The sequence below is a fragment of the Taeniopygia guttata genome, chromosome 24, assembly GCF_048771995.1.
Source record: "Taeniopygia guttata chromosome 24, bTaeGut7.mat, whole genome shotgun sequence".
NCBI classification, from domain to species: Eukaryota; Metazoa; Chordata; class Aves; order Passeriformes; family Estrildidae; genus Taeniopygia; species Taeniopygia guttata.
In genome coordinates, this window is record NC_133049.1 from 563761 (window position 1) to 588812 (window position 25052).

The following is a 25052-nucleotide window of genomic DNA, read 5'->3' on the forward strand; positions in this document are numbered from 1 at the left end:
CCCATCCCTCAGATATTTCATCCACTGCCCAAACCATTTTGAACCCAACATTGCCTTAGCCTGCAGCATGGTGTTCAAGAGATCCATGGAGGAGATGTGTTAAAGCACTTTATTGGTGATCACAGATAGTCTGTACATTCAGCTTTGTACAAAACCCTCTCCATTAAGATCAGAATGACAGCCACCAGGAGCTTTGAACGCTGACTTGGCTCCCTTCTGAGGAAGCAGAAAGGAAAATGTTAGAAAAATAGTCAGATTTGCCACTCCAGTTGGACTCCAACAGCAAACTAGTCCTGCAGTCTGCAGCCTGAGCTGCAGCTCAGAGAATTAAGAACTTGTGGCTACCAAAGGGATGCACAAGGAAAGACTCGGCATGTTCTGTCACCCTCTGCCTCAGGGTCCTGCCTCCTACTTCTAATGCTCCACTGTCATGTGTCACTGTAGTTTATCAAGACTAATTAAAAACCTCATCTCAAGAGCTCTAAACCATCAGGGAAGAGATTTCCATGCCCACCACAGCCTCATTTGTCATCTGAGCTGCTCTCTGGCAGCAAGACGCCACTGGAGCTCTTCTTCCCTCTGTGGAGGCACAAGCCACAGTCCAACTCCACGTCGATGTCTCCAAATTTCAGCTGGCAGGACTCATTGCAGCTGCAGGAGAGACAGTGACAATGGTCAGGGACTTGTGAGTAGTGAAAGCCACTGGCTCACCCCACCCTGCTTGGGAAGGCTACTCTGTGGTGGCACTGAGCCCACCCCTTCCAGCCAAGCCATGCTTGGATATGCATGGATCCCCACATTCCTTATCCCATGACACACTGGTGCATGGATTTCCCAGCCCACTGTTGGGTCTGGGTATTGCTCTTGGCCACCCCAGCCCATGCACTGTGCCAGGACCCCGTCATACCAGCGGGATGCAGCAGCGTTGGCGGCCACAACAGCTAAAGCGCCCATGTAGTGCCAGCAGAAGCACATGGTGAGGAACAAGAGGTTGCTGGAGTCGCTCTGATCCCAGCCTGGTCCTCCCCACGGAGGGGACAACACAAACCCCATCTGGTCACAGATAAAAGAGAAGTCAGGCTTTAGCATATCCCTCCTGTTTTCCTCCTGATTTTAGCCCACCTGCTGCAGCTGACTGTGGACTAGAGGTACTGTAACCCCAAATAACACCTAGGATACTGCCTTTGGCTTCCCCAACCACTGACACAAGGGTGTCAGGAGGAGATGGATTCTCTGCAGATAATCCTTAGGGCTTGCAGTGCAAGCCCAGCATTTTGGAAAGGGTGACATCCAAAAGGTGACACTGCCAGTCTGCGCATTTCCCCCTAGACAAAAAGCTGGGAGATTACATGAGAGATTTCCAGATGTTTCCAGTTACTTGGAACAAACAGAGGAAGAAAATGGATCTAATAAAATTAATAAAAATTCATTATTGTAGTTTCCCTTCCTTGTGGGCTCCGATTTCCGTTTTCCATTCATTTCCAGCTCTGTCCATCCTGCAATATTACACATGCATTTCACGATGGCAGCTCTGGCACTGAGCCTCATTTCCTCTTCTTATTTACAAAGATATTTGAACAGCCTAGAAGTTTAACCCAAACAGATGTGCCTACAGGGGCAGCCCCACTCCACTCGCCTTCCTGGGCACAAAGATCTGAGGAGAACGCTGGATACACACTGACCTGCCAAAGCCAAGAGCCCTGGAGAAGGAAGGAGCTGGTCCTGAAGGTCTCCAGGATGATATGGTCTCGGAGGAACACCTCTAGGAGGGCACAGAGGGCTCCGGCAAAGATAGCCACGGACAGCAGGGAGTGGAGGTGCTGGTCCAGCACAGCGTCATTGTAGTCACGGAAACAGAAGAGCAAACCTGCCAAGATCCACCCTGTGTTAGCAAAGGATACTCTGGGATTGTTCTCTTAAAAATCATCTGAAAACTCACTCTTAGGCTTCAGGCCTTGCCATGATCTGCCTTGGAGGGAAGAACCAGAGACCACCAGCTGCTGTCACCACCTTCCCTCTGCAATAACCAGGCAGCCCCAGCACTGGCTCAGCTCTGCTCCTGAGGAACCCCTGTACTTGGGGAGGTCTCTGAGCCCCTTTACCTGGGGGAATTCCTGTGTCTCAGCCAGGGCTGCAGGAGGAGCTCAAAAGATGGTGGGGAACTTTGTATCAGGACCTGTCCCTCTGCATCCAACCAAGCTGGGGGGATGACACCTTTTTGTACTTTTAGAGTGAGAGAGCTGCAGGCCACCAGGAGAAGCACAGATCCCTCAAGCTTCCCCTGTGGCATCCAGCTATGGTTGGATCCATATTTAGGAGGAGAAGAGAGGGGGTGGCTGTCACAAAGCAAACGTCATCGTGCATCCACACACCCTCCAGGTCTGCCTTTGTGGCCCCCAGACTGCCCAGGAGCTGTCACACCCGTGAACACTGCAGTAATTCCTTATTCTGTGTCCTCCCCTAGCACCAGGTGCAATTCACCTTCCACAAGCAGAGCCAGGGACAGTGAGAGCCGGTCCAAGCCAGGGGGCAGCTTGAGTGGGGAGTGTGAGACCACCTCTGTGATGCCAGAGAGGAGGAAGAAAAGGTAGATGGTGGAGTAGTGCCAGTGGGTGAGGTCAGTCCAGCTGTGCGTCTCGGGGCTGTACAGATGCAGGTGAGGACCAGTGGGGACAAACTGCTCCACCAATATCCCTGGACAAAGAAAGAAAATGTCACTTTTCCTTATATATGGGGAAATGACAAGCCTGAGGGAATGCTCCTTTGCAGGTGTGGAGCTGCAGTGATGTTTGCCCAGGAGAACAACAGCAAGCTCCTTGTCCCAGGGTGTGCCACAAGCATGTCCCTAAGCCCGCCCATACCAGATGTTTCTCACTAAAACAGGCCCAGTGTTGTGGGGGAGTTGCTGCTGTGCTAGTAGATATTGGGGCACAGATTCATCATCACCCTCTCTTACCTACTAGAGCAAAGAAAGCTTTGACTGCGCCTTCGAAGACCTCTGTGCGCCCACGGCCTGGCTGGCCCTCAACATCCCCTTTCCTCCTGAGGTACTTCAGAGGGTACCTCACCGACCACCACAGGCCAAAGGCAAAGAAGAAAGTGCCTCGGAGAGCACTGCCCAAAAAGGTTGCTGGCATTGGGCTCATCCTCTGGACCTGCAAGGACAAACAGTGCCTGAGGATCAACCTAAAGCATCCCCAAGGGAGTTGCTGGGTTGCTCAGCATCCTCAGGGATCCACATCATGACAGAGCAGGCGTACATGGCTCAGGTGCAAACAGGGATTACAAACAGAAATGGGATATCAGCACAGGGAAACTGCCTCTGTGCAGCACTGTGTATATATGTATTTATGTGGCTGCATATAAAATCATCTGAACTTCATGCCAGAAAACAATACGGTAGTGCCCAAGAAAGTATAACAGCTATAAGAAGAGGAAGCACAACAAAGTTTTTACCAATAAAAGGCAACATGACAATTATTTCCATAGACCATAAACTTGCTCCAAACTAGGCAATTACCAGGGTGTGTGTCCAGTGCTGGATTAGGAGCTTCAGCTAATGAAGGCTTTTCTGGGCTGTGCAGGAGGAGGCAACCCAGAAACCGTTAACATTTGGAAAAAGAGCCTTATGCATATTCTACACAACCTTTGTGTGGCACACAAGTGGTGATTTGACACAAGAGATTTCCTCTCCATAGAAAGAAGCATAAAAAAGCCTTGACTAAGTCAGATCAATGCCAGAGTACCAACCAAGTTGGATGGGAAGGAGCAAAGGCACAGCAAATTTATATCCTGCAAAGTATTTCAGCCATAACAAAATTCCTTAGAAAAATCCCAGTGTAGTGAGCACAGAAGGGAATAAATAATGATCTAAGTGTTTCTAGCATTGCTTTATCTGGGAATGGTCTTGTTGTATCCAGAAAGACCTCTAGAGCTTCTTGCTCTCTGCAAGCTTCTACCACTTAAGGAGGAGTAATTTTTCTCCTCCTCATAGGCTTTCCGGTCTTTTTCTGCAGCTTGGATGAGCACAGAGGAAGGCATTACTCATCCTGAAGCTTCCACACCGACCTGCCCTTGCATCACAGATCACATCCTCACTATGTTTATAAATACCAAAGCCAATCACAAAGGTTGGATGAACAACTCCAGCATGTTCTCCGAGTCCTCCCACACTAGAAAGTAATTAGGCACTGCAAAACAAGGGTAGGATGTGGCATGGCAAGTGCCTGAGGTGAGGGAGAGCTCTGCAAGATGTTCCAGGTCAGGTTATGGTTGCAGAGCCAGCATGGGTCAGACTGGCTCAGCTCTGTGTAGCAAACACAGGATTGGAATGTAGAAACCACTGTCATCTTTTGTATCTCTGGGAGACAGGCAGTCTGGGAAAGGCTCAAATCTATGCTTAAGGTTTCCTTTCAGGATGTAAATTACTAAACAGCTTTTCAGGTAGGTGAGAAATTACCCATGCAGGAGCTGGGGATCAGGGATGGCTCTCTGCTGTATTTGGGGTGTGCGCATTAGGGTGAGAACCCACATCTTTCTTGATTATACATATCCTGGGCACCCCAGCCAGGAGATTTATCTCCCCTGCACAGACATTTACATCTGAAGTGTCTAACAATAAAGCATATTTAAGCATAGTACAACTGCATGATACATAACCAACATTTACCATTGTCCTACTTGTGACTGCAAGGGCAACAGCCTGAAGTTGGAGTGCACCCTGATTGAGAAACACGTCAGGAACGTTAATGTGGCAGGATGAAAAGGAGGAGAGAAGGAGAGCAGAGACATCCCAGAGCCCAGAAGTGACAAATGTGTTGCACCTGCAGCCCCAGAGGCTGCTTGAATCCACGCCAGCATCCAGGATAAACCTGGGGATCTGTCACCCCATATCCACCTGCCATGTCCCCCTTGCCCTGTTTTACCAGCAGACCCAGCCTGCTGTTTCAAAGCTGTCCCTGGAATCTCCTACCCTCTCCATCCTCTCCCCAGCAGAGCAGCCTCACTCTTCCTTGCAGCACCAAGGACCCCCTTGCTTTGCAACCCCTCTGCAGCCCAAGCCAGCAAGGCTTTAGGGAGCTGTCACAAGTCTCCTTTGCTTCCCAGCAAATGGAAACAGCCCTTCAAGAGTCACCATAGATCTCAGAATGGTTTGGGTTGGAAAGGATCTTAGAGTTCATCTCTTTACAACTCCCTGGCATGGGCAGGGACTTGTTCCACTGGACCAGGTTGCTCCAAACCCTTTCCAACCTGGCCTTGAACACTTTTAACACTTCCAAGAATCCAGCCATGTCCTGAGGCATCCCTCTTGTAGCAGAGATGTCCCAAACCACCATCAGACAAGCAGAAGTTTTCATGTAACTCACTCACAAAAAAAACCCAAAAAAAACCAACAAACCTCACCTCCTTTCATAAACCACTATTCTGCGGCAAAACCAGACGTTTCCAAGCAACAGTCCACTTGCACAGCTCACATATTTGAAGCACAGAAAAACAACCCCCACATTCACAGAGCCCCTCGACCAGCCCAACAAGCCCAACCCCGACACCCCTGACTCACTGGCTTTCCCCACTCCAGCTTTGGAGCCCACACTCACATAAAAGCTCATTTAGCTCCAAGGAAGTGGCAGCCAGGAAAGAGCAGAGACATCAGGTTATTTATTCCTCCTGGGAGCTGCTCTGTCAGAGCACTTGAAATATGGCTGCAGACAGAAGTTATTACCTGAGCTGCCCTTCTCCCTTCACAGCTTCCAGGCTGTGATGCTCCTGCTCAGTCGCCTCCAGGAGTTGCCTGCTGTCCTTCCAGAGCTGTGCCTGACTGCTCACAGCCTTCTCAGGCTTGGCTTGGGAAGGACAGCATTCCTGCCCAACTTCCAGGCTCTCTCCCAGGGCCATTGCAGCTCCAGATCCATCACCATCCATGCTTTTGACCCCACCTGCTCTAGTGGAGGGGATTGCTGCTGTCCCTCTGGATATGCCAGCATTCCCTACAAGCACCCATCAGCATTCCAGGACAGCCAGCTTGTGTGCAGAGGACATGTTTAGCACCTGGCCACAGACATTTGGGAGGGTCTTTTCTTTGCAACTCCTCCTCCATCCTTGGACACTGCCAGGGATCCAGGGGCAGCTTCTCTGGGCACCCTGTGCCAGGGCCTCCACACCCTCACAGGGAAGGATTTCCTCCTAATATCCCAGCCACCCCTGCCCTCTGGCAGTGGGAAGCCATTCCCCTTGTCCAGACACTCCAGGAGTCCCTCTCCAGCTCTCTTGGGGCCTCTCTAGTCTCTGGAAAGAGCTCTAAGGGCTCCCCTGACCCTTTTCCTCTTCAGGCTGAACAACTTCCATCCTCTGCTATCACACAGCTCCAAAACAGAATGATCCCTCTAAAAATGGCTAAAGCCAGAGATTTCTGGCCCCATCAGCACCACTTCCACCAGCCTCACCCCCAGCTGTCATCACACTGAACCCTTGTCTCTCATGGATGTTTTCCCCATGCTCCTTCTTTCCAAGTTCCATCAGCCATGTCCATCCCATGGCACAGCTGCTCACTAATGTACAGATGGAAGAGTTTACCTGTGACTCCTGCCTGTCCTTCTCCCTCTCCAGATGTGTCAGCAAGGCGGTTATTACTCAGAAGAGGCAGATAAAGGGAGAAGCCACCATGGGGAGGTGCCCTTCAGACAGGATGTTTGGAGCTGAACATCCTGTGGGCCAGTTCAAAGCACCCTGAGTCAACCACCTTTCACAACCTGGGCCACCTCCTGTCTGCTATTAAAAAAACAGCCAACAACTCTCCTGGAGTTTGCCACAAAAATCAGAATAAGCAGGCAATCCTGTTCCCATGGCAACCATGTGTAGTCAGTCGTTAGGATGGGGCTGGGGATGACTGGGGAAAGAGCCAAGCAGAGAGAAGGCGGCAGCAAGGTCTGACAGAGTTCTGCTGGAAGTCTGTGAACTGGGCTGCCAGAGACATGGCAACCCTTTTAGGAGATCCAATCTTATAAAAGTTGCCTGAGGACAGGAGATTTTGGGCCAGGAGCTCACAAACCAGAGCAGAGCCTTTGTGAACTTCACCTCCCAGCCCACAGCAGCTGAGAAATGGGGGCCATGGCCCTCTCTCCCTCAAAAGATGGGCAGGAAGGACACAGCACCCTGTTTCCACTCCTTTTCCTCTTTAATACAACAACACTGCCCTTCACCACACAACCACAGCCACCTCGAAGCTGCTGCCCATCCTGCTGATGGCTGCAGAGATGAGCAGTGCAAGTGCTTCAGGCAAATAAATACCTCAGGCCACCCGAGTGGCACCACCTCAGAGACCTTCCTAAGCCCCTGACCCAGGTGCAGCCACATTCTCAAGCCAGCAGTTCTCCTAGGAAGTTGTCTATTTCTCTCACTCATGTTTCCAAACCCACCCCAAGCAAGCTTGCAGGATCAGCCCTGCCCAAAGCCAGTGACCCACAGAAACCCAAGGCTGGAGCAGTGCAGAAGCAAAGCAGCCTCCCCAGGGTGCAGGGCTGTGGTCCAGCACAGAAAAGCCACCAAGCCATAGCCAGGAGCCTTTTATTCCCATTATCATCATATCAAGTGGGAGGAAGGAAGGAAGGAAGGAAGGAAGGAAGGAAGGAAGGAAGGAAGGAAGGAAGGAAGGAAGGAAGGAAGGAAGGAAGGAAGGAAGGAAGGAAGGAAGGAAGGAAGGAAGGAAGGAAGGAAGGAAGGAAGGAAGGAAGGAAGGAAGGAAGGAAGGAAGGAAGGAAGGAAGGAAGGAAGGAAGGAAGGAAGGAAGGAAGGAAGGAAGGAAGGAAGGAAGGAAGGAAGGAAGGAAGGAAGGAAGGAAAACAAGAGGCTGTGCCATACACCCACCACTGCTCACTTCCAACGGTGCCTGAGAAGAAGGATGAATGGAACAGGGATGAGTACACCTACAAAAGGGTCCTGGGAAGCTCACAGTAGCAAAGGGAATTCTACAAATGCAATTTCACCCAAGCTTAAGCTTAGGAACTTGTTACAACATTAAATCCAAGCATAGGGAGGAATACAACCCTCATGGGAGTTCTTCCTCACAGACCTACCCCTGAAAATAATGCAGGACAAAAAGATACTGTTTTTGCAGCAGCACCACCTGCTGAAGGGGACCTCTTTCAGCTCGGTTTTCCTTCATGCAATCACCTACCTCTACAGACCCCTACCCCAAAGGGCAAGAAGCTGCTTCCCAAGCAGTAAGAGTCAAGCCCTTAGAGAAAGTGGGGAAAGATGAAGTGGGAGTGCAGCAGCTGGAGAGTTGATGGGAGGAACAAGGCCCAGCTGGAAAGTATCTATACAGAGGATCAATGTGCCTTTTTCCATAAAGGGCCAGTAAAGAGTAAAGACCAGAGAGAAAGCCTCTATGAAAAGGGCAAGTTAAGTTACAGACAGTGAAGGAAGTTTTCAATGCCTTAAATAGTTGAGAAAAGGAGGTTTCTTTTAAACCATCCTCATGAGAAAAATGAGGATTTAACTCTGAGAGGTGGTTGGGAGAAAAGATAGCAAATCCCTCAAAATCCCCTAGCAGGTCACTGAAACTCCATGCATGGTAAAATTACTGTGGCCACAAATGGATGTGATTCCATTTCAGTTCTTTAGGAATATACCCCTTCTTACTCCTAGGAACAGACAGAGGGACACAGAGCTGTGTCCGACTCCCTCCAGCTCCTCAAGCAAAACCCTGAATTGAATTTGATTTTGTATTTTTGTTTTTTCTTTTTCTCTCAGCTCTAACTGCAACATCTCCCTGAAGGTTCATCATCAGCCTCAGTGCTAATGAAAAAATGTAATAATATTTGTCTCCTTCCTGGGGGTGGTGGGAGGCACAATCTAATTAAAGGTTTGCCAGCAGCTTGAGTGCTGCAGATGGATGGTTGTTTGGGAAGTGCAAAGTATTATTATTATGACGAATGATAACACCACCTTTCATAAACAGGCAACAGGTGGCAAAAGCAGAGGCAGGGCTTGTTCTGCTGCTACACCTTAATTTCAGCCTCACATAAAAGTGGTTGTGCGGGTTGCAGCAGGAGATCCTATCTCTGCCCCCAGGAATGAGTGGCTTGTGGATGGGCTGTGCTGGCTCCTGATGAAGGGTTTGTATTTCCAGCTGCAGGAAGAAAATGCTGCCAGGACCTTTAGCTGCTTTGGGGGTGTTGTCTGGGCTCCTTTGTAAAAGAAGGGCAGGATCAGCAGTTCCTTCTGGCTGTGGATGAACAGGACACCTGAGTGACAAAATCAAACATCAGACTACAGTTACACAAGAAAAAAACATCCCTGAGACACCACCTAGGGATCCTGCTCTTTTTAAAATCAGTGTGGATATGGATACAAGCACTCTCCCAGCGCACTCCAGCTGCATGGCTGATGGGTCCAGCACAGAGACACTTTAACTCAATGTATAGAATCACAGATTGGTTTAGGTTGGAGAAAGCTTCCAAGATCATCAAGTACAAATATTATATGCTGAAAAACATGATCCAGAACAACTGTTTGATATTAATGTTATATTAAAAGCAAGTGTCCATCTAGGACTGTCCTAAAATATCCACCACTCAAGAAATAATTGTGAGGATGGCTTAAGGTTGCACCTCTGTATAATAAGCCATCTCTGCACCACTGATCCACACACCTTCATACCTTGTTTGGGTGTCTAAACTATTTAGAAACTGTTTTTAGTTGAAATGAAAATCATTAATTGTCATGCAGAAATGAACCCAAACTGTATTTCCTTCCTTAATCACATGCTGGATCTCTCTTCCTTTCCTGACCTTCGTACCTTGGAAAAGAATGTGCTCCAGAGCTGGAAAACAAATTAGTGAGTGCTTTGCTGACAGCCCTGGGATGTTTGTGGGAGCAGGGAGTTAATGAGGCAAACAGAAACTATTCCAGACACTGGGTGCTGTGGAGGGAAAAGGTGTTTTGTTGCCATACAGTGACAGGAGCCAAAGAAAGGAGGGGGGGAAGGAGACAGCACCTCGATTAAGAGCTGTGAAGAATTAAATAAACCCCATCCCAATTCCAAAAGCAAAGAGTGCTTTTAGAACCAAAGTCAGCTTTCATTTGTGCCCTGTGCTTTCATTGTGCCCTGGAATGGAAAAAACCTCTGGCTTTCGAGGGTGGGAAGGAGGAAGATGACTGCATCCAGCTTGGATCTGTTCCTAGTTCAACAGCAGCTGCTGCCCTCCCGTGGCTGTTTAATGGGAATAGTGATGCTTGGGCTGTTTCCTAAAAGAAAATAATTCACACAAGACCAGAAATAATTCAGAGCATCACACAAGGCCTTTTTGCTCTTCAATTAACCCTTCCCTGTCCTGCAGCAATCCCATTAACTTGGTTTGTCCCCTTCCTCGTGGAGGGGAGGGGGGTCTCTGCCATTAGCAGGTGACATCTGCAGAATGGTTTGTGTCTTCCCATAGCAGCCAGAGGAATTTGTGATGTTTGGAAAAACTATTCTGCCTTGGCAGAAAAAAAGATACCTACAAAATGCTCCTCATGTTCACTGGTTACAACTCATGAGACCCAGTCAGGAATTTATGAGATGGATTTATGGAGATGCAGCTCTGCTGCTTCATTCTCATCATGCCCAGTCTGTTTGCAGCTCCCAGTATCCAGCCCTGCAAAATAAACCAGCTCAGCAGTGGATATACAGGAAAGCTGGCATTCAAGGAAAGCTACTCTTTATAGCAGAGTCAATAAGCAATAAAATTCAGGCTGCAGTCTTTATAGTCTGTGACAGGCTCTTTGCACAAGGGGAAAAGGGTTAAAGGACAAGCTTTGCCTTCCCTTGGACCTGTGCAGTCATGAACATGAGCACAAAAATCTCTTGCAATCCATCCCCCACTACACAGAAGGGAGAAGATCTCAGTGCAGAGCGTCCTTCAGGCCCTGGGGTTTGAGACATCAACAATGGCAATTTATGTTGTGCTGGTGGTTATTTTATTTATTTATATATACAGATGTGCATATATAATTTTTTTTAATCCCTGCACTAGCATGTTTTCCTTCTGTCTAGGAGGTGATACTTCCAGTCACTTTTGCAAGAAATTAGCTATAAAAGGTAGCCTAAAACAAACCATGTGTTTGTTTCATCTTCCTTTCCAAGCTGGGGGGCTTTATTTCAATGGAAAACTGGGACATTTCATGAATCCCTGCTGCATGGCCATTTATCTTACAGTCCTTCAGGATTTGCAGGTCTGAGGGATGGATTTTTCTAAGCTATTATTACACACTCTATAATTTATCAGTCTTAAATTTAAGGATATAAGCTCAGTGAGGATTTTTATTTCACATTTATTTACTCTCTTAGCCTTTAAGTTAACATGAAAATTATTAACAAAACCCCTCTTTAGTTCAAAGCTTCAGTAATAACATTTGTATTGTGCACAATCAAGCCCTGGTGTTGCAAAAATTGCCATAATGTCACATTCAACACTCTCTTACTCGTCCTCCTTGGGGTGATGCCTTGCTCCAGAGGTGCATGACCTCAGCCTGGAGATTTCCCTGACTTCAGTCACAGCAGGTCACAGCCTCCAGGCTCTTGGAAAAGTCAGCTGGCCAAAGGACGCTCTCTATCCCTATGGGAACATACAGAGGAGCCCATAGAATGAAGTAATCCTGTCACATTGAATATCCATGCTTTGTTTTGCTGCTAAAAATCACTTCAAGCTGTGCCTGTGTCTGAGCCAGAGGTATTTGGGTATGGATGGAGAGCAGCCACCCCTGTGAGCTCAGTCTTCCCCCCAGCAGAACCACAGGGGCACCTCTCACTCTTCCAAAACAAAAATATTTCATTCTATTTGTTTCTTCTGGAAAATGGACTGTTCATGTATTTGGAGCAGGAGTTTGCACACTCTTCACTCTTCATCGGAGCCATTCAAGAAGGCGGCTTGGGAGCTGCTGTCACACTTCTGCTGCCGGACCCCCAGGCTGATGTAGGGCTCTACACTGCCTCTCTGGAGCCTCTGGATACAGCTGCAGCATATGAGCAAGAAATAATTATTTTAAAAACCCCCAACCTAATGCCACTCACCAGAACCCTCATTCTAGAGGTCCTAAAATGCTGTTGATGGGGGATTGAAAGGTTTTCATTCTGTATAAAGTCTATTTGAGGGCATGGACTGAACTATCCATTCTGTAGCTTACACAGCATCCCTCAGAGCATCCCTTAAAGTGGGATAATCTTCCCATCCCCTTGGAAAAGCCAAACTGGGGGCTGGTAATGTTTTATTTTTGTACCTCTAAGAATTTAGTGACCTTCAACCACTTTGAAATCCTTGCAAGGCAGGGGATGATGTGCCAGGGAGTCCTGGTGTCGTGGTTTGACAAGGGAAAAGAATTTTCTCGGAAGGAAGAGGTCAGTCCAGTCAGGGGTCAGGTTTGGATACTGACACTTGGGGTGACCAATTGAAGGTGGACACGCCTCTGAGAACACAGAGGGGTTAAAAGCAGAATTCCCAGGAGGACTCGTCCTTCTTTGGTTCCGGTCATCGCATGATACGGACCTCTCCCCAGCCCAGGCTGGCTGGGGGAGGGGAGCCATGCGGCCTGCAGAGGTAGGCCAGGGGGTGAAGGATCGGAACCGAGCTGGGCCAGCTCCTGCGGACGGAAGGGTGGAGAACATCTGGGATGTCTTTGTTCCCCCTCCCCTAAGCTAGAGGGAAAAGAGATAGAGAGTCAGCAGACACCTGGGAGTTTGCTGACAGAGGAGAAGGAGAAGGCGGGGGAAGATGCCCAGCGTGGGAGACTGGGAGACTGGGAGACGGAAGACGGAGTCCTGGGCTGAGATTGCAGCCGTCCGGGGAGTCCGGGAATTTTAACCCTTTCCTGTGAAATGAAGGCTTTGTGAAATATTTCTCCTCCTCAATTTGAAGGAAAGAGAGACAGCCTGGGACCTCAGATGTTAGGGAAAGAAGGTTGGGGGGAGATGATGGAGTGGCTTTTGGCTGGACTCTTCTTGTTAACCATAGACTGAACCAATCCTTCCTCCAAGAGAGACTGCATTTTAGGGGCATACAATGGTGAGCCAAGAAACTCCTTCAGCAACTACCAGTTCAGGAATGAACAGAGAAAAGCTGAGGAGGGTGTGAGGATGCCCTCCATCTTCAGAGAAGAAGAGAAGGCGATCTCTGTCCTTGGACCCTCGGCCCCAGGGGAAAATGGGGGGGACTGTAGTCCCAAAATGAGACACTGGACTGTTGTTATTGTTGGTCCTTGGCAAAGCATCCTTAAAGGAGCCCTATAAGCAGTCTCTGTCCATGCATGGTGGTGAGAGCACTGTGACATGGAGAGGAGAGTATCACACTGGCCGGTGTGTCTGGGCGGTGCCACGTGTGACACAGAAACACAAGAGGTGGCAGCTGTGTTTCCTGGGGGTCTGTGGTGCAAGGGAGACTCCTCTCTCCCCTGATGGACTCAGTATTGATTATGTGGAAGGGTGAAGACTTGATTAAGGGTCCAAATGTGTCTCGCTGTGATTTGTTGGAGTTGGGTGGTGGCAGGAGGAATGTTTTGAAAGGTTTTCGTTTCAAATTTTGTGTGTGGTTTTTTTTCTTCCTTTTTTCTTTTATAGTAGTAGTAGTGGTAGTGTAATAAAGTTTTTCCTTTGTTATTGAGGAGCCTGCTTTGCTCTGTTCTCGGTCGCATTTCACAGCATTCAATTGATAGGTTGCATTTTCATGGGGGCGCTGGCATTGTGCCAGTGTCAAACCATGACATCTGGTAATGCTTTCATGTCTCTGTCAAACTAAAGTTTGACTTCAGCACTAATTGCAGAGGAAAATAAGCAGTGTGACTTCCAGGAGCACCTCTAGGGACTCAGTTGTATGACTTCTTCCTATTTAATGCACATGCCTCTCGCTGACACTGTTTTGCATTCGGTGCACTCAATAAACACGTGCCCTAAAACCTGCAGTAGTGTGGACTGCTTATTCAGCTGTGATTTTGTACTGCAGGAAGGGCTGGGTTACATCTGTCTCATTATAGACATCCCACCCTGCCTGCCTACCTCAGACCAGCCCCAGTTCCTGTCCCAGCCCTGTCCCAGGCGTACCAGTAAGCGAGGGTGTAGTTCACAGCCAGGATGGCCACAGCAGCTGCCCAGTGCCAGAAGAAGCACATCGTGAGGAACATGATGTTGCTGTGGTCGTTCTCATCCCACACGGGACCTCCCCATGGCTGGAACAGCACAACACCGATCTGGGTAGAACAAGAAGTTGGTGAAGCAACTATGTTGGGAAAAAAATTATAGAATCCCAGAATGCCAGAATGGTTTGGGTTGGAAGGGACCTTAAATAACCTGTGCTGGAACCTCATCACCCTCACAAAGAGTTACCTTTATTCATGTAGTGACCAAGGAACTTGACCCCTGATCAGGATGGAGGTTTTTGCTGAGAGTGAAGTCCATCCTTGCAATAAGAGGCCACACAAAGTAAATCTGTGCCCAAGATATCTCTTTTTCTGTTCAATATCCAGACACAATTGACCCTCAGCATTCCAAAGTCCAAGCCATCCTTTTAATACTCCAGATTTAGTATTTTACAAGCTCAGCCCAGTTTTTTACCTCTGATTAAACGCTGGTTTGAGTTAGTACAGCCTTGAAAAAGAGAAGAGAAAGTAGTTTGGTTTTGGGGTGGTTATTTTGGTTGGTTTTTTGTTTGGTTTTGGTTGGCTGGTTGGTTGTTTTGGTTTTGTTTCTTTTTTGTTTGTTTGTTTGGGTTTTTTATTTTTTTGTTTTGACAACTTAGTTTTGAGAGCAATTATATCCAATTGATTTCTTTGCTTTTCCAACTCCTACCAAAGCAAGCAGCTGGCTTTATTTTAACTTAGCTGTTTTATTGCTGGTGGGATTTGTATCTTTCCACTAAACCAGAGGGAGGGCTGCAGGGAGCATTAGACATATTAAGCAATTAGTACTTGGTCATTAGGTACTGCAAAATGTTGCTCACTTGCTTTTGCTATTCCCCCTGTACAAGCAATAAGCCAAAACAAACATCTCTTGCAGCAAGAGCAGCCATCAGAGATGACCTGTGATAAGTAAATTTTCATTCTGGGTTATGAGTTATTTATGAAGTGAGCCTGGCAAAATAATCCTTGGGAGGTGTGTGATTGATACATGACACTTGTTCCCCTCTTTTCCCTTTGCTTCGTTGCTCTGGGAAGGCAGAACAGACCTGCCAGAACCATGTTCCCTGGACAATGGTGATGTGGGCTCGGAACATCTCCAGGACAATGTTGTCACGCAGGAAAACCTCCAGTAGGATGCTGCCAGCCCCAGCAAAGATGGTGATGAGCAGCAGGGAGTGGATGTGCTGATCCAACATGGGGCGGTGAAGGACGTGGTAATAGAAGAGACAACCTGCCAAAACACGAGGCCTGCTTAGAGCAGCATTAACAGCAGCCGTGGCCACCGAGCTGAGTAAATCACCTGCCTGGATGGTAAATTGAGACAGGCCATCGTGGAAAGAGGGGACTCCACATAGCACCATCCCCTAGGCCTCCTGGCATCCCAGCATCCAGGAAGATGCCCAACCTTGGGGCAGGAGGATCTGAGCAATACAGTGACCAAGGACGGGGTCATTTTCTTCCCACTTCTGTGCCGACACCTCTTCAGATGACCCTTCCCTTCTAGCCAGGCTTCTGCTGTGTCCTTCTTTCTCATTGCTAAACTTCACCATGTTTTGGGAGCTGTAAATGATAGGTTTCCTGGTCTTACATGCCGAAGTGTACATGTGGAGCTGCCTCAAAAACTGATGTGATTGGGAAAGGAAAAGTAACAGGAGCTATGCGTTCATTAAGGAGGGTTCTATATAAACAAGACCTTCCTTTCCCATATGAGAGTGTTGGAACTAGATGATCCTTAAGCTTAGCTTCCTTCCAAGCCAAGTCTTTATATGATTCTATGATCCAAAAGGGGTCTGGAATCCTAGCTGGTGACTTGCAAGGCAGCCTGAGGACAGAATGATATTGGTGAAGCGCTGAAGCCGAAAGAAATCACTTCAAATTGCCATGTGCCATGCAAGGGATCAGGCTAATGATGCCTGCAGTGCAATTAATGGCTCTCAGGGGGAACATGGGGCAGGAGAACAGCCTGTGGATGGCAGAGGAATGCAGAGTTCACCAACCATTTATCATAACAAGGAACCTCATTCTGCTGCTTTGCAATGCAGTAGCCCCAGAAATTCCAAACCAGAACCTATCCAGAACTGTATTTCCCATCTCATTCCATCCCAGCCTGCCCTGTGTCCTATCTCCAGAGGCATCTGGAGCCATATCTCAGTCAGGCAAATTTTAGCCCTCCTCTGACTTGGTCCGCAATATCCCTCCCCGAATTAAGCACCACCTTCTACCAACCTTCAACAAACACGGCCACAGCCAACATAAGACGATCCAGACCCTGCGGCACCAGCTGGGACATGTAGGTGAGGACATCTACCACCCCGGAGAGGCCGTAGAAGAGGTACATGGTGGTGTGCTGCCAGTTCATCAGCTTCACCCAGTCGTGCTTCTCCCCACTGTACAGGTACAAGTGGGGACCATCGGGGACAAACTGTTCCGCCAGCATCCCTGCAGGACATCCAAGAGCATGGAGTTTCTGGGGGTTTAGTTGCAATGGTTGAGCCTACTCCTTTCTGCTGTGGGTTCTGGGGCAGGAGCTGGTGAGTTTGCATTAGGGAGAAAAGACTGGATGGAAAAATCAGGCCTGTGTTCAATGGCAGCTCAGCTTTGGGAGGGGGTGTGAGACTTGTTTCCACATAAAACTATACCAGAGATCAAGTCAAGATGGACATCAAGGATGCATCCAGGCTGCCCAGGGGAGTGCTGGAATCACCATACTTGAAAGGATTCAAAAATACGTAGATATAGTGCTTAGCTTCATGGTTTAATGGTGGACGTGGCAGTGGTTAGTGGTTGGACTCAATGATCTAAGAGGTCTTTTCCAGCCTTAAAGATTCTCTGATCCTTCCACATCTAGACCAGTTTCTGTGGAGTCAGGCCTCCTGTACAGTCATCAGTGTAGGCCAGGTGAATACTGCCATAGCAAGTGAAATAAAACCCTTACCTATTAGAGAAAAGAGGATTTTGATTCCCCCTTCAATGGCATCCACACGCTGGAAACAGTAAGCCCTGTAGGATTTTTTATTTACTTTCTGGCTGAGATACTGCAGTGGGTATTTCACTGACCACCAGAGTCCAAAGAGCAGGAAGAAGCTGCCTGGAAGCGCATGACCCTTAAAATTCGCCATCCTGTCAACCTCTTCTGACTATAAGGCAAAGAAGAACAATGTAATTATTCCATTTACAAAAGTTATTTGGCACAACAATGGGGGAAAAAATAGGATTTCCCCTTCAGGGAGGACTGGAGTAGGCTTGACCAAGCCCATGGGAATAGGAAAGAGTACAGGGAACCACTGAGACCTCTCTGAGGTCCTTGCCCCAAGATTAGGAAATGTCAAAAAAAGCCACAGTTTTTTCAAAGAAAGCCCCAAATCTGCTGCAATGTCTGATACATCTCAGCCTGAACCTTTAATTCCAAGGATCCCTCTCAGCAGTAGGTCCTGCTTTTCTTGCTCTTCTGAAAGTATTAACATAAGGATCTGCTGCTGACCAGGACTTTTCAGGACCAGGTAGGAGAGATAATACACAGGGAAAACAGGAACGTCTAGGAGTAAACAGAATAATGTTTCTTAAGCTCCATGAACAGCCATGGAAGTAGTGTGCAAAGTCCAAAATTTTTAAAAATCTCTGGATTTTTTTTCCATTTCAGGCCATGGAAGAGGTGAAAAATCCTGCATCTATTCCACAAACCAAAGCATTTACTTAAAAATATACCTTCAAAAATACCCCAAAAGCTGCTGGAAACAAAACACTGTGGGTTTGGGCAAACAAATCAAGTAATTCCCTGCATCCTGACCTGCTCACACTTCTTCTTCCCTCTCCTGAGCATCCTTAAACCAGGACTTGCACCAAGCTGCTGGAACCTCTGTGCCAGAGTGCACACACGCATGGTTTGCAGGATGCTGGGAGACCCATTTCCTGGGAGAATTACAGCAATTAAATCCAGCCAGCTCCTGTTTGCTGTTTGCTTAATTAGGTTGAGAAGTGACCAGCTCTTTTGTGTGGGTCCAACCATATGTTTGAGGGCTGCCTTGGTGTGAGGTCGTGTCAGACTGGGCAATTAAGAATGTTTTAATTTATAACAAGGCTGTGCTGTTGGTGCTCAGGACTTCCGTTTCTGTTTAGTAACTTCTCTGTGCCAATCCACTCTTAACCATGGGCAAAAACTGTCTCCATTGTGGAGTGGATGCTGTCCCTCCACATAGCAGGAGTTGCATGGTTTGGACCTGGATTTGACCTCCCCATCCCAGACATCCTGATTATCCTGAAACTGCCTTCCCCAGCAGCATTTTGGTCTTCAGTCACCACTTGCTGAAAATATTAAAAAAAAAATGTGCTTATTCTGCTGTTGCACAAGGGATAATTTGCGTTTGGGGTTAAACACGAGTTGTTACTGTCAGCCTTGGAGAAAGGGAGTTGATTCTTTGGTTTATTACTACCCGATTTCAGGTCGGTTTGTCCCAGGGACACCTTGTTTCATCCCTTGAAGTCCACGGCTGGTGCAGATACCATCTCCCAGAGGACTCTGTCCCCGAGCAGGAAAATCCATAGGGTTAAATCTGATCTCCTAAATCCCTGCAACCAACCTGCCTGATCTGAGCAGCTTTAGCCAAACAGCTAATCCAACAGCTTGAGCTAAGCAAACATTGGCTCCATGTGCAAACACCACCCTGGTACATGCAGCCACACAGGGCAGCACACAGGGCCGATGTCCCTGCAGTGCCACCAGGCTGGTTTCCATCCTGTCTTCACCAAGCACCTCTGAGCTATCCCAGTGGGTTCCTGAAGATTAATTTAGGGGGGATTTAATCCAAGAGTGGAAAAGCTGTGCATGGATAGGGCATAGTATGAGCTGGCAGCTTTTCAGGTCACTATTAGCACTGCAGGGTTATGCCTTATTTCATGACTTAAAAGGAAAGATTTATTGACATAGGCCACATGGCTTCTCCCCTCGTTGCCAGGCAGGAGAGAGTCCTATACTTACTGCTAACCAGAACTCAAGAGAGCAAATTTTCCTATGAATTCTGCTTTTAACCCCTCTGTGTTCTCAGAGGCGTGTCTACCTTCAATTGGTCAATGTCTAAATTGACCTCTTCCTTCCAGAAAAATTCTTTTTCCGTGTCAAACTACGGCACTGCATTGGGTAATTAAACAGAAAATCAAAGCAAGATGTTGTTTACCAGCAGGGCTAGCACAGTCCAGTGGGTTAATACAATCATTTCTGCAGTCCTTTGAAAGGGGCAATTGGGGAATGGGAACATCCAACTGTTTCCCTGTGATTAAGGGAGCAGCATTCCCAAGCCATGGAGAGGGCTGAAAAAAAATCTGTATTTTCTGGATGAGTAGAGAATCTCATCATATACATGAAAAGGAGGTAATTGTTGGGAAGGATGGATAAATATAATTGCCTGGCGAAAGATTCACAATAGTACAGCCAGGATGAAAACAATCCCCCGTACTGGCTGGATAATACCCTTACCTACAGATAGGTCCAAAAGTCAAATGGTCTGTTCGATCTCACCCCAATGTATGGTTCACCCCACACCTGTAACCCTCCTCTGAAACATCAAGTGTCTGTGACCCCATTGGCCCAAGTCTTGTTCCAGCCCACCTTGAAACCCCCTGATAAGGGGTCTCCGGGGGACCAGAGGCCCTCTTGGTTCCTCCCCTCTCTTAGATCTTCCACCCTCTCCTAGAACTCCTTGTCTCTCCCCTCCCCCAGTCCCTCAGGCCCTGCCACGTGCTGCGTCTGGCAGCTCCAAGCAAGACCTTTCACCATCCCTAATAAACCCGATATTCTAAGAGCAGCCTTCAGAGATCTCTCGTCTCCATTCATCAAAACCATCCTGGAGAACAGTGCTCCCTACAAGGTAATGGCTTTAAACTGGAAGATGAGAAATTTAGATCAGGTACAAGGAGGGATGGCGAAATATATCAGGATAATAACTGGAAGCAGAACCAAACCCATCCCAGAATACCACAACAAGAAGGCTTGATGCCATATCCTGCTGTATTAATGCTACAATTATAACATGACCATAGCAATATACAGTCAAATATATAACTGATGTAGCTCTTGCAGTTACATATTAAAGGCTGATGTAAAGTGAGGCCTGATGGTTTTCCAGCTGAGATTGATGCAGTCAAACTGGGATGACCTGAAGGATACACTGATCAATCACAATTAAAAGATCAGCTAAGTAGGGTATGCACAGCCACCTTACAGTGCTTATGTGATCTGGGCTGAGCTCAGGGGGTCATGGGGACTCTTTTGGGTTTGCTGGTCTCTGTTCCTGCCTTATAGCAGGGAGCACATGGCTCAGCTGGGACATGTGACCAGCAGAACTATTTCTCAGGCTTCTCTTCCTCCCCTGAAAACATGCAATGGGTAAGCACAGGGGAACAAACCAACCACAGTTATGTTGTGCCCTGAGACAAACAGTTCTTGTTTATCCCTGTAGCTCCAAAGGAAGTGAGACATGCTTACGATCAGCAGAGAAAAGAACAAGCTGAAGGTCCAGTGGGTGTTGGTGTTGGTGGCCACAGCCACCATCCCAGGGCATCCCTGCTGAACATGATTTTGTCCTTTCCCTCATCACCCAGCCGTGTTTAGCAACACCCTCATGTCCCTGCTGGCTTGTCATTTGTGTTCTTTACCCCCGTTTACTATGGTGCCCTACACTGTGTCTGCTTAATTATTTACTCTTATCTGCTCTTATCACCTCCCAGAGGAGCTGGTTTTTCTTGGTTTACAGCTAATGCACCCAAACCAGCAGGGGAGGCATCTGGAGGATGGTAAAGAGTCTGAAAACCTGACTAGGCTTTCACCTCCTTCTTTGCACACTACCTTGACAGCCACAAACTCACTTTTTAGCCACAACTTGGGCCATTTTACTATTCCAAATATTTCATTTGGTTTCCTGAGGGAGTTGTTTTGTTGTGTTTTGTTTTGTTTTTTTTCCAAGTCCATTGATAGTGTCTCAGTCAAGGCATCACTTCCATTTTCCCCAGCTAGGAAATTACAGTCTAAAGTTCACCAGTGGGAAGAGCTAACAGCCATCACCCCTACAATTAACTTTGCCCTTCAACCTGTGTGAATCAGGTGGTTCAGACACACCAGAGCTGGTTTGCTCACTGTACCTGTGCTTGGCTCTCAGAGCATCTGTGGGTGACAGGGATGGTCCCCAGGGAAAGGCTGACTCAGGGGAGAGGAGAAATGTCTTGACTTGCAAAAAACCACCCAAGCTGAGCTCAGGCTGAGGTGAGGAATGCCACTGAGATGTGTATCTGGAAATAATGGAGCTATTTCCATCCTTCCAGAGGGGCTTTTGTGTTGAATCTGCAGCTGCAAGAGCGCATAAAATCCAGACCTACAGACCAACAGCAGCTGAGGTGCTGGGCTCAAAAAAACCATCCTCAGTCAGCCCCTTCCCCATCCTGCATGTTCTCTGTGTGTCTCTCTAAATACAACATAACCCCACCACCCAAACCTAATGGGGATGGCAGTGAGTGAGCTATCTCTCCCTCTGAGGACAGAGAGATGGCAGGAGACATTCAAAAGGTATCAGGAGAGGCATCAATGACAATGATAAGTTCTCCTGTGCCCTGTGCTGCCTCACTCATTACCAGCACTGTCTTATTTTTCTGCAGGGGCATTTGTAATCATAGCAGCACTTCCATTAGCTCCCACAGGAACTGGATCCCTAATGCATTAATGTCAGGCTAAAACCCCACTCTGAACCATTTCATCTCATTATCGTCAGGCTCTCTTCTTCCTCTGTCTCTGTCTGCACCAGGGAGTGTTAACAGTGACAATGAGCAATCTTCTTCCTCATACTGGTAAGTTCAGCTGCAGCTGCAAAAGCAGGAAAGCAACATTTCTGCATCTAAAGAATCCTTAAGGGATTTGGACTTAGGTTAAAAAATTATCATCATCATTGGACACTATTAGGCTCAATTTCCAGGATGTATCCGAAGGACCATCAGGTACTGCAGGAGCTTATGCAGTGGCTGCAGACAGAGAACACAAACTGAGATAATTCATCCTCCTGAAATGGGCAAGTTCAGCGTGAAAGTTCAAACAGGGATGAAAGCTTTGAATTCAGGATGCTGGACTAGAGGTCTATTTAATAGACACAATGGATCCACCTGGAAAGAGACACTAAGGGAGAGAGATACAAAAGCTAGTAATGGAGAGGTTATTCAGCTTTCTGCTTCCTCTTCCTTATGCTGCCTCCATTTTCTCCTGTTTTATAAGTCCCTGGTTTGGATTCTCCACCCCTATCCTTGCTCTGAGCCATCATCAGGGAAGCAGCAAGAAGCTATATCCCATCAAAGAAAGCTGAGAGATAAATTAGCCAAAGCCTAATTACAGGGGCTCCGAACAGGCACTTCATCATTCCTTCTCTTGTGACCTGCATTTGTTTATTTGTGGTTTTAAGACAGGTCTGACTTTAAAAATTACATGTTGGGGGAAATGCACTTTACCATCTCAAAAGCCATTTTTCTTTGCTTCTACGTGATGGTAAAGAGATTAAAGTGCTTTCTAAAGGAGTGGATGCCATCTGTGCCCTGAACTGTCTCCCTTGTTCCATGATGTGTAATGGGGCAGCCCTGACTCCAATAATCCTTCACAGGCACCAACCCAAAACAAAGTCAAACCAGGATTATCACCATCAAAAATCCCACAAAAACCCCCAGTATTTATAGAATCCTAGAATCACAGAACAGTTTGGGTTGCGGGGAATTTCAAGATAATACAGTTCCACCCACTGCCATGGGCAGGGACACCTTCCACTAAACCAGGTTGCTCCAAGTCTCATCCAACCTGGCCTTGAACACTTCCAGGGGTGGGAAAGCCAGAATTTTGCTGGATTCCACAACTTCTCTGGGCATTTTCCAAAGAGGAGATGAATACTTGCCTTCAAATTGTCCCAATTGCCCCAGAATGTGACACAGGTTAAGCGCAATGTGTCTTCAACATCCCTCAAGGAAAACTATCCAAGACAAAGGATTAAAACCATTTCAATTGCAATATATACCAAAATATCCATAAAACACATAACTCTAACCACAGTTTGTCCCTAGGTACGCCAGAGCTGTGGTCCCCAGCATCCCACTCCAGAAGCATCTGGAGCTTCGGCCATTACACCCTGTGCTGCCAAGGTGAGGGGTTGGTTGTTTTTTAATGATAAGCTGGTAGGAAGAACAGAAGAAAGAAGGAAGAAAACCTTTCCCTGCAGCACAGGTGGCCCTACCCACAGCAAGGAAGGTGGCATGAGATGAGCTTTAAAGTCCTTTCCATCCCAAACCATTCTGGAACTCTATGAATCCAAACTGTGAGGTTTTAGGCACTAGAAGTGACTTTTCTAGGCATTGCTGTGGGTAGAGGAAGGTGGGGAGAGAGTTTTTGGTTCAGTGCACGCAGCAGCAATTTCAGTTTGACTGCGAGGCAGAGGGTTTGCATTTAATTTGGCTGGGAGTGGAGCAGGGAGCCAGCAAGGGCTCCTTGCAGAGTGGCAAGGGGGTTGTGGGGCCCTGCTGCCCCCAGGCTGCCCTGCTCTCACCTCTGCCTGCTTTGGGGCCCCACATATCATGTTTATTTTTCAACTTCCTCCTTGGAAAAAAATTGCTGCGGGCTTGCTGGTCTGTCCCATCGCCTCCCAGCCCAGCAGGGACAGCAGCCAATCCCCTGTGAGCCCCTCCACAGGAGCCTCAGAGCAGGGCATCTACCCGGTGGGCTGAGAACACTTAAATCTCTCCCAAATTTGCTTTCCTGAGGGCAGCGGTGCTTCACCCACCCTGACCCCTCTCTTCTCTCCCCGTGGAGTGTGGATGGCAAATTGAGGGGCCCATAAAGGGCAGGCAGGGGGTCCCTTCCCATCCCATGGTGTGGGGTGACCTCCCCCTCCCCATGGCAGCCCTTGGCAGCACGGCCTTACCTGTCCTGGTGATCCTGGTGCTGCACCTCCTCCCAGGTGATCTGTGCTCCTCCCCTGCCCGAGGCACCCGCCTCGCCTGCCTCCTCCCTGCCTCCCAAACCCCAGCTGGGAGGGAAAGGTGACCCTGCACACAGAAATCCCCCACTCCTGGGCACACCAGGTGCTTTAATTTGCAGTTTTCTCCCCCAAAAGGAATCCATGATTTGCTGAATTCTGGCTGTCTCAAGGCTTTCCCCCTCCAGATCTTAATGTTCTCAGATTTTGTACAAAGATTAAATTTCCTTCCATCAGAGTTCCCCATTACCAACCTCATGCAGGGTGGGATACAGGGGAGTTGTGTGAGGCATTACCCCCCACTCCCAGTGCTTGCACCCCTCATCCCCAAAACACTGCATTAATTATTAACCAGATTAACTCCTTCAAAGCACTTCATTTTCCATTTTCCATGCTTCCCAGGTTTGATGGATGCCCCTCCTAGGATACACACCCATAACCCATGTTTCAACTCCAAATGCAATTTTCTGACCAGGCCTCCTATAAAGCTGGAGTTTATCTTTAACAATACTTTCCACTTTCATCTCCAGTCTTGCAAGTGCTTTGCAAATGTTAAATAATTAACCCTCATTACACCCTTGGGAGGGAGAGAAGCGTTATTATGGCTATTTGTAAAGGAAGCTCTGACAGGGCCTTCTGTGCTCCAGCCCTGGGTTTTACTCATTTTAGGGAGCAGTGCAGCTACTTACAGCACTGAGAGCAACTACTCCTGCCACAGGAAATTTGTAGTAAGAAAGCTGGATTTTAATGTTTTAAATATATTTGGCCTGATTTATAAATGTCTTGAGGTTCAGAAGAGCTATCTGCCAACCCTGTCTTTTTCTTTTATTATTATATCACTATTTTGATTTATTGACATCAAATCTATTCCCTCTCCTTGTCCCACAATGTTGTTTAAACAGATGAGTTCTTAAATAAATA

At 47.7% G+C, this 25052-nt stretch overlaps 2 protein-coding genes across 7 annotated transcripts; both read right to left on the minus strand.

The window, feature by feature from the left end:
• Nucleotides 1–95: 95 nt before the first annotated feature.
• On the minus strand, nucleotides 96–24132 carry LOC100221517 (transmembrane protein 45B). 4 transcript variants are annotated; one of them, XM_072918170.1, is made up of 6 exons: nucleotides 24078–24132; nucleotides 2957–3155; nucleotides 2482–2694; nucleotides 1683–1867; nucleotides 908–1053; nucleotides 96–651 (listed from the first exon to the last, which is right to left on the minus strand). In XM_072918170.1, the coding sequence occupies exons 2-6, from the start codon at nucleotides 3144–3146 to the stop codon at nucleotides 522–524; spliced, it is 864 nt and encodes a 287-aa protein (XP_072774271.1). In that variant the 5' UTR covers nucleotides 3147–3155; nucleotides 24078–24132; the 3' UTR covers nucleotides 96–521. The 4 variants fall into 4 exon arrangements, with proteins under 4 accessions (XP_072774271.1, XP_012426247.2, XP_072774272.1 ...); XM_012570793.5 differs by lacking the exon at nucleotides 24078–24132 and adding an exon at nucleotides 6574–6784; XM_072918171.1 differs by lacking the exon at nucleotides 24078–24132 and adding an exon at nucleotides 5723–6531.
• Nucleotides 11285–24173, minus strand: TMEM45B (transmembrane protein 45B). 3 transcript variants are annotated; one of them, XM_072918173.1, is made up of 7 exons: nucleotides 24078–24173; nucleotides 23058–23132; nucleotides 17081–17282; nucleotides 16372–16584; nucleotides 15192–15376; nucleotides 14072–14217; nucleotides 11285–11994 (listed from the first exon to the last, which is right to left on the minus strand). In XM_072918173.1, the coding sequence occupies exons 3-7, from the start codon at nucleotides 17262–17264 to the stop codon at nucleotides 11877–11879; spliced, it is 846 nt and encodes a 281-aa protein (XP_072774274.1). In that variant the 5' UTR covers nucleotides 17265–17282; nucleotides 23058–23132; nucleotides 24078–24173; the 3' UTR covers nucleotides 11285–11876. The 3 variants fall into 3 exon arrangements, with proteins under 3 accessions (XP_072774274.1, XP_030146842.1, XP_072774273.1); XM_030290982.3 differs by lacking the exon at nucleotides 23058–23132; XM_072918172.1 differs by lacking the exons at nucleotides 23058–23132; nucleotides 24078–24173 and adding an exon at nucleotides 17543–23044.
• Nucleotides 24174–25052: the final 879 nt, after the last annotated feature.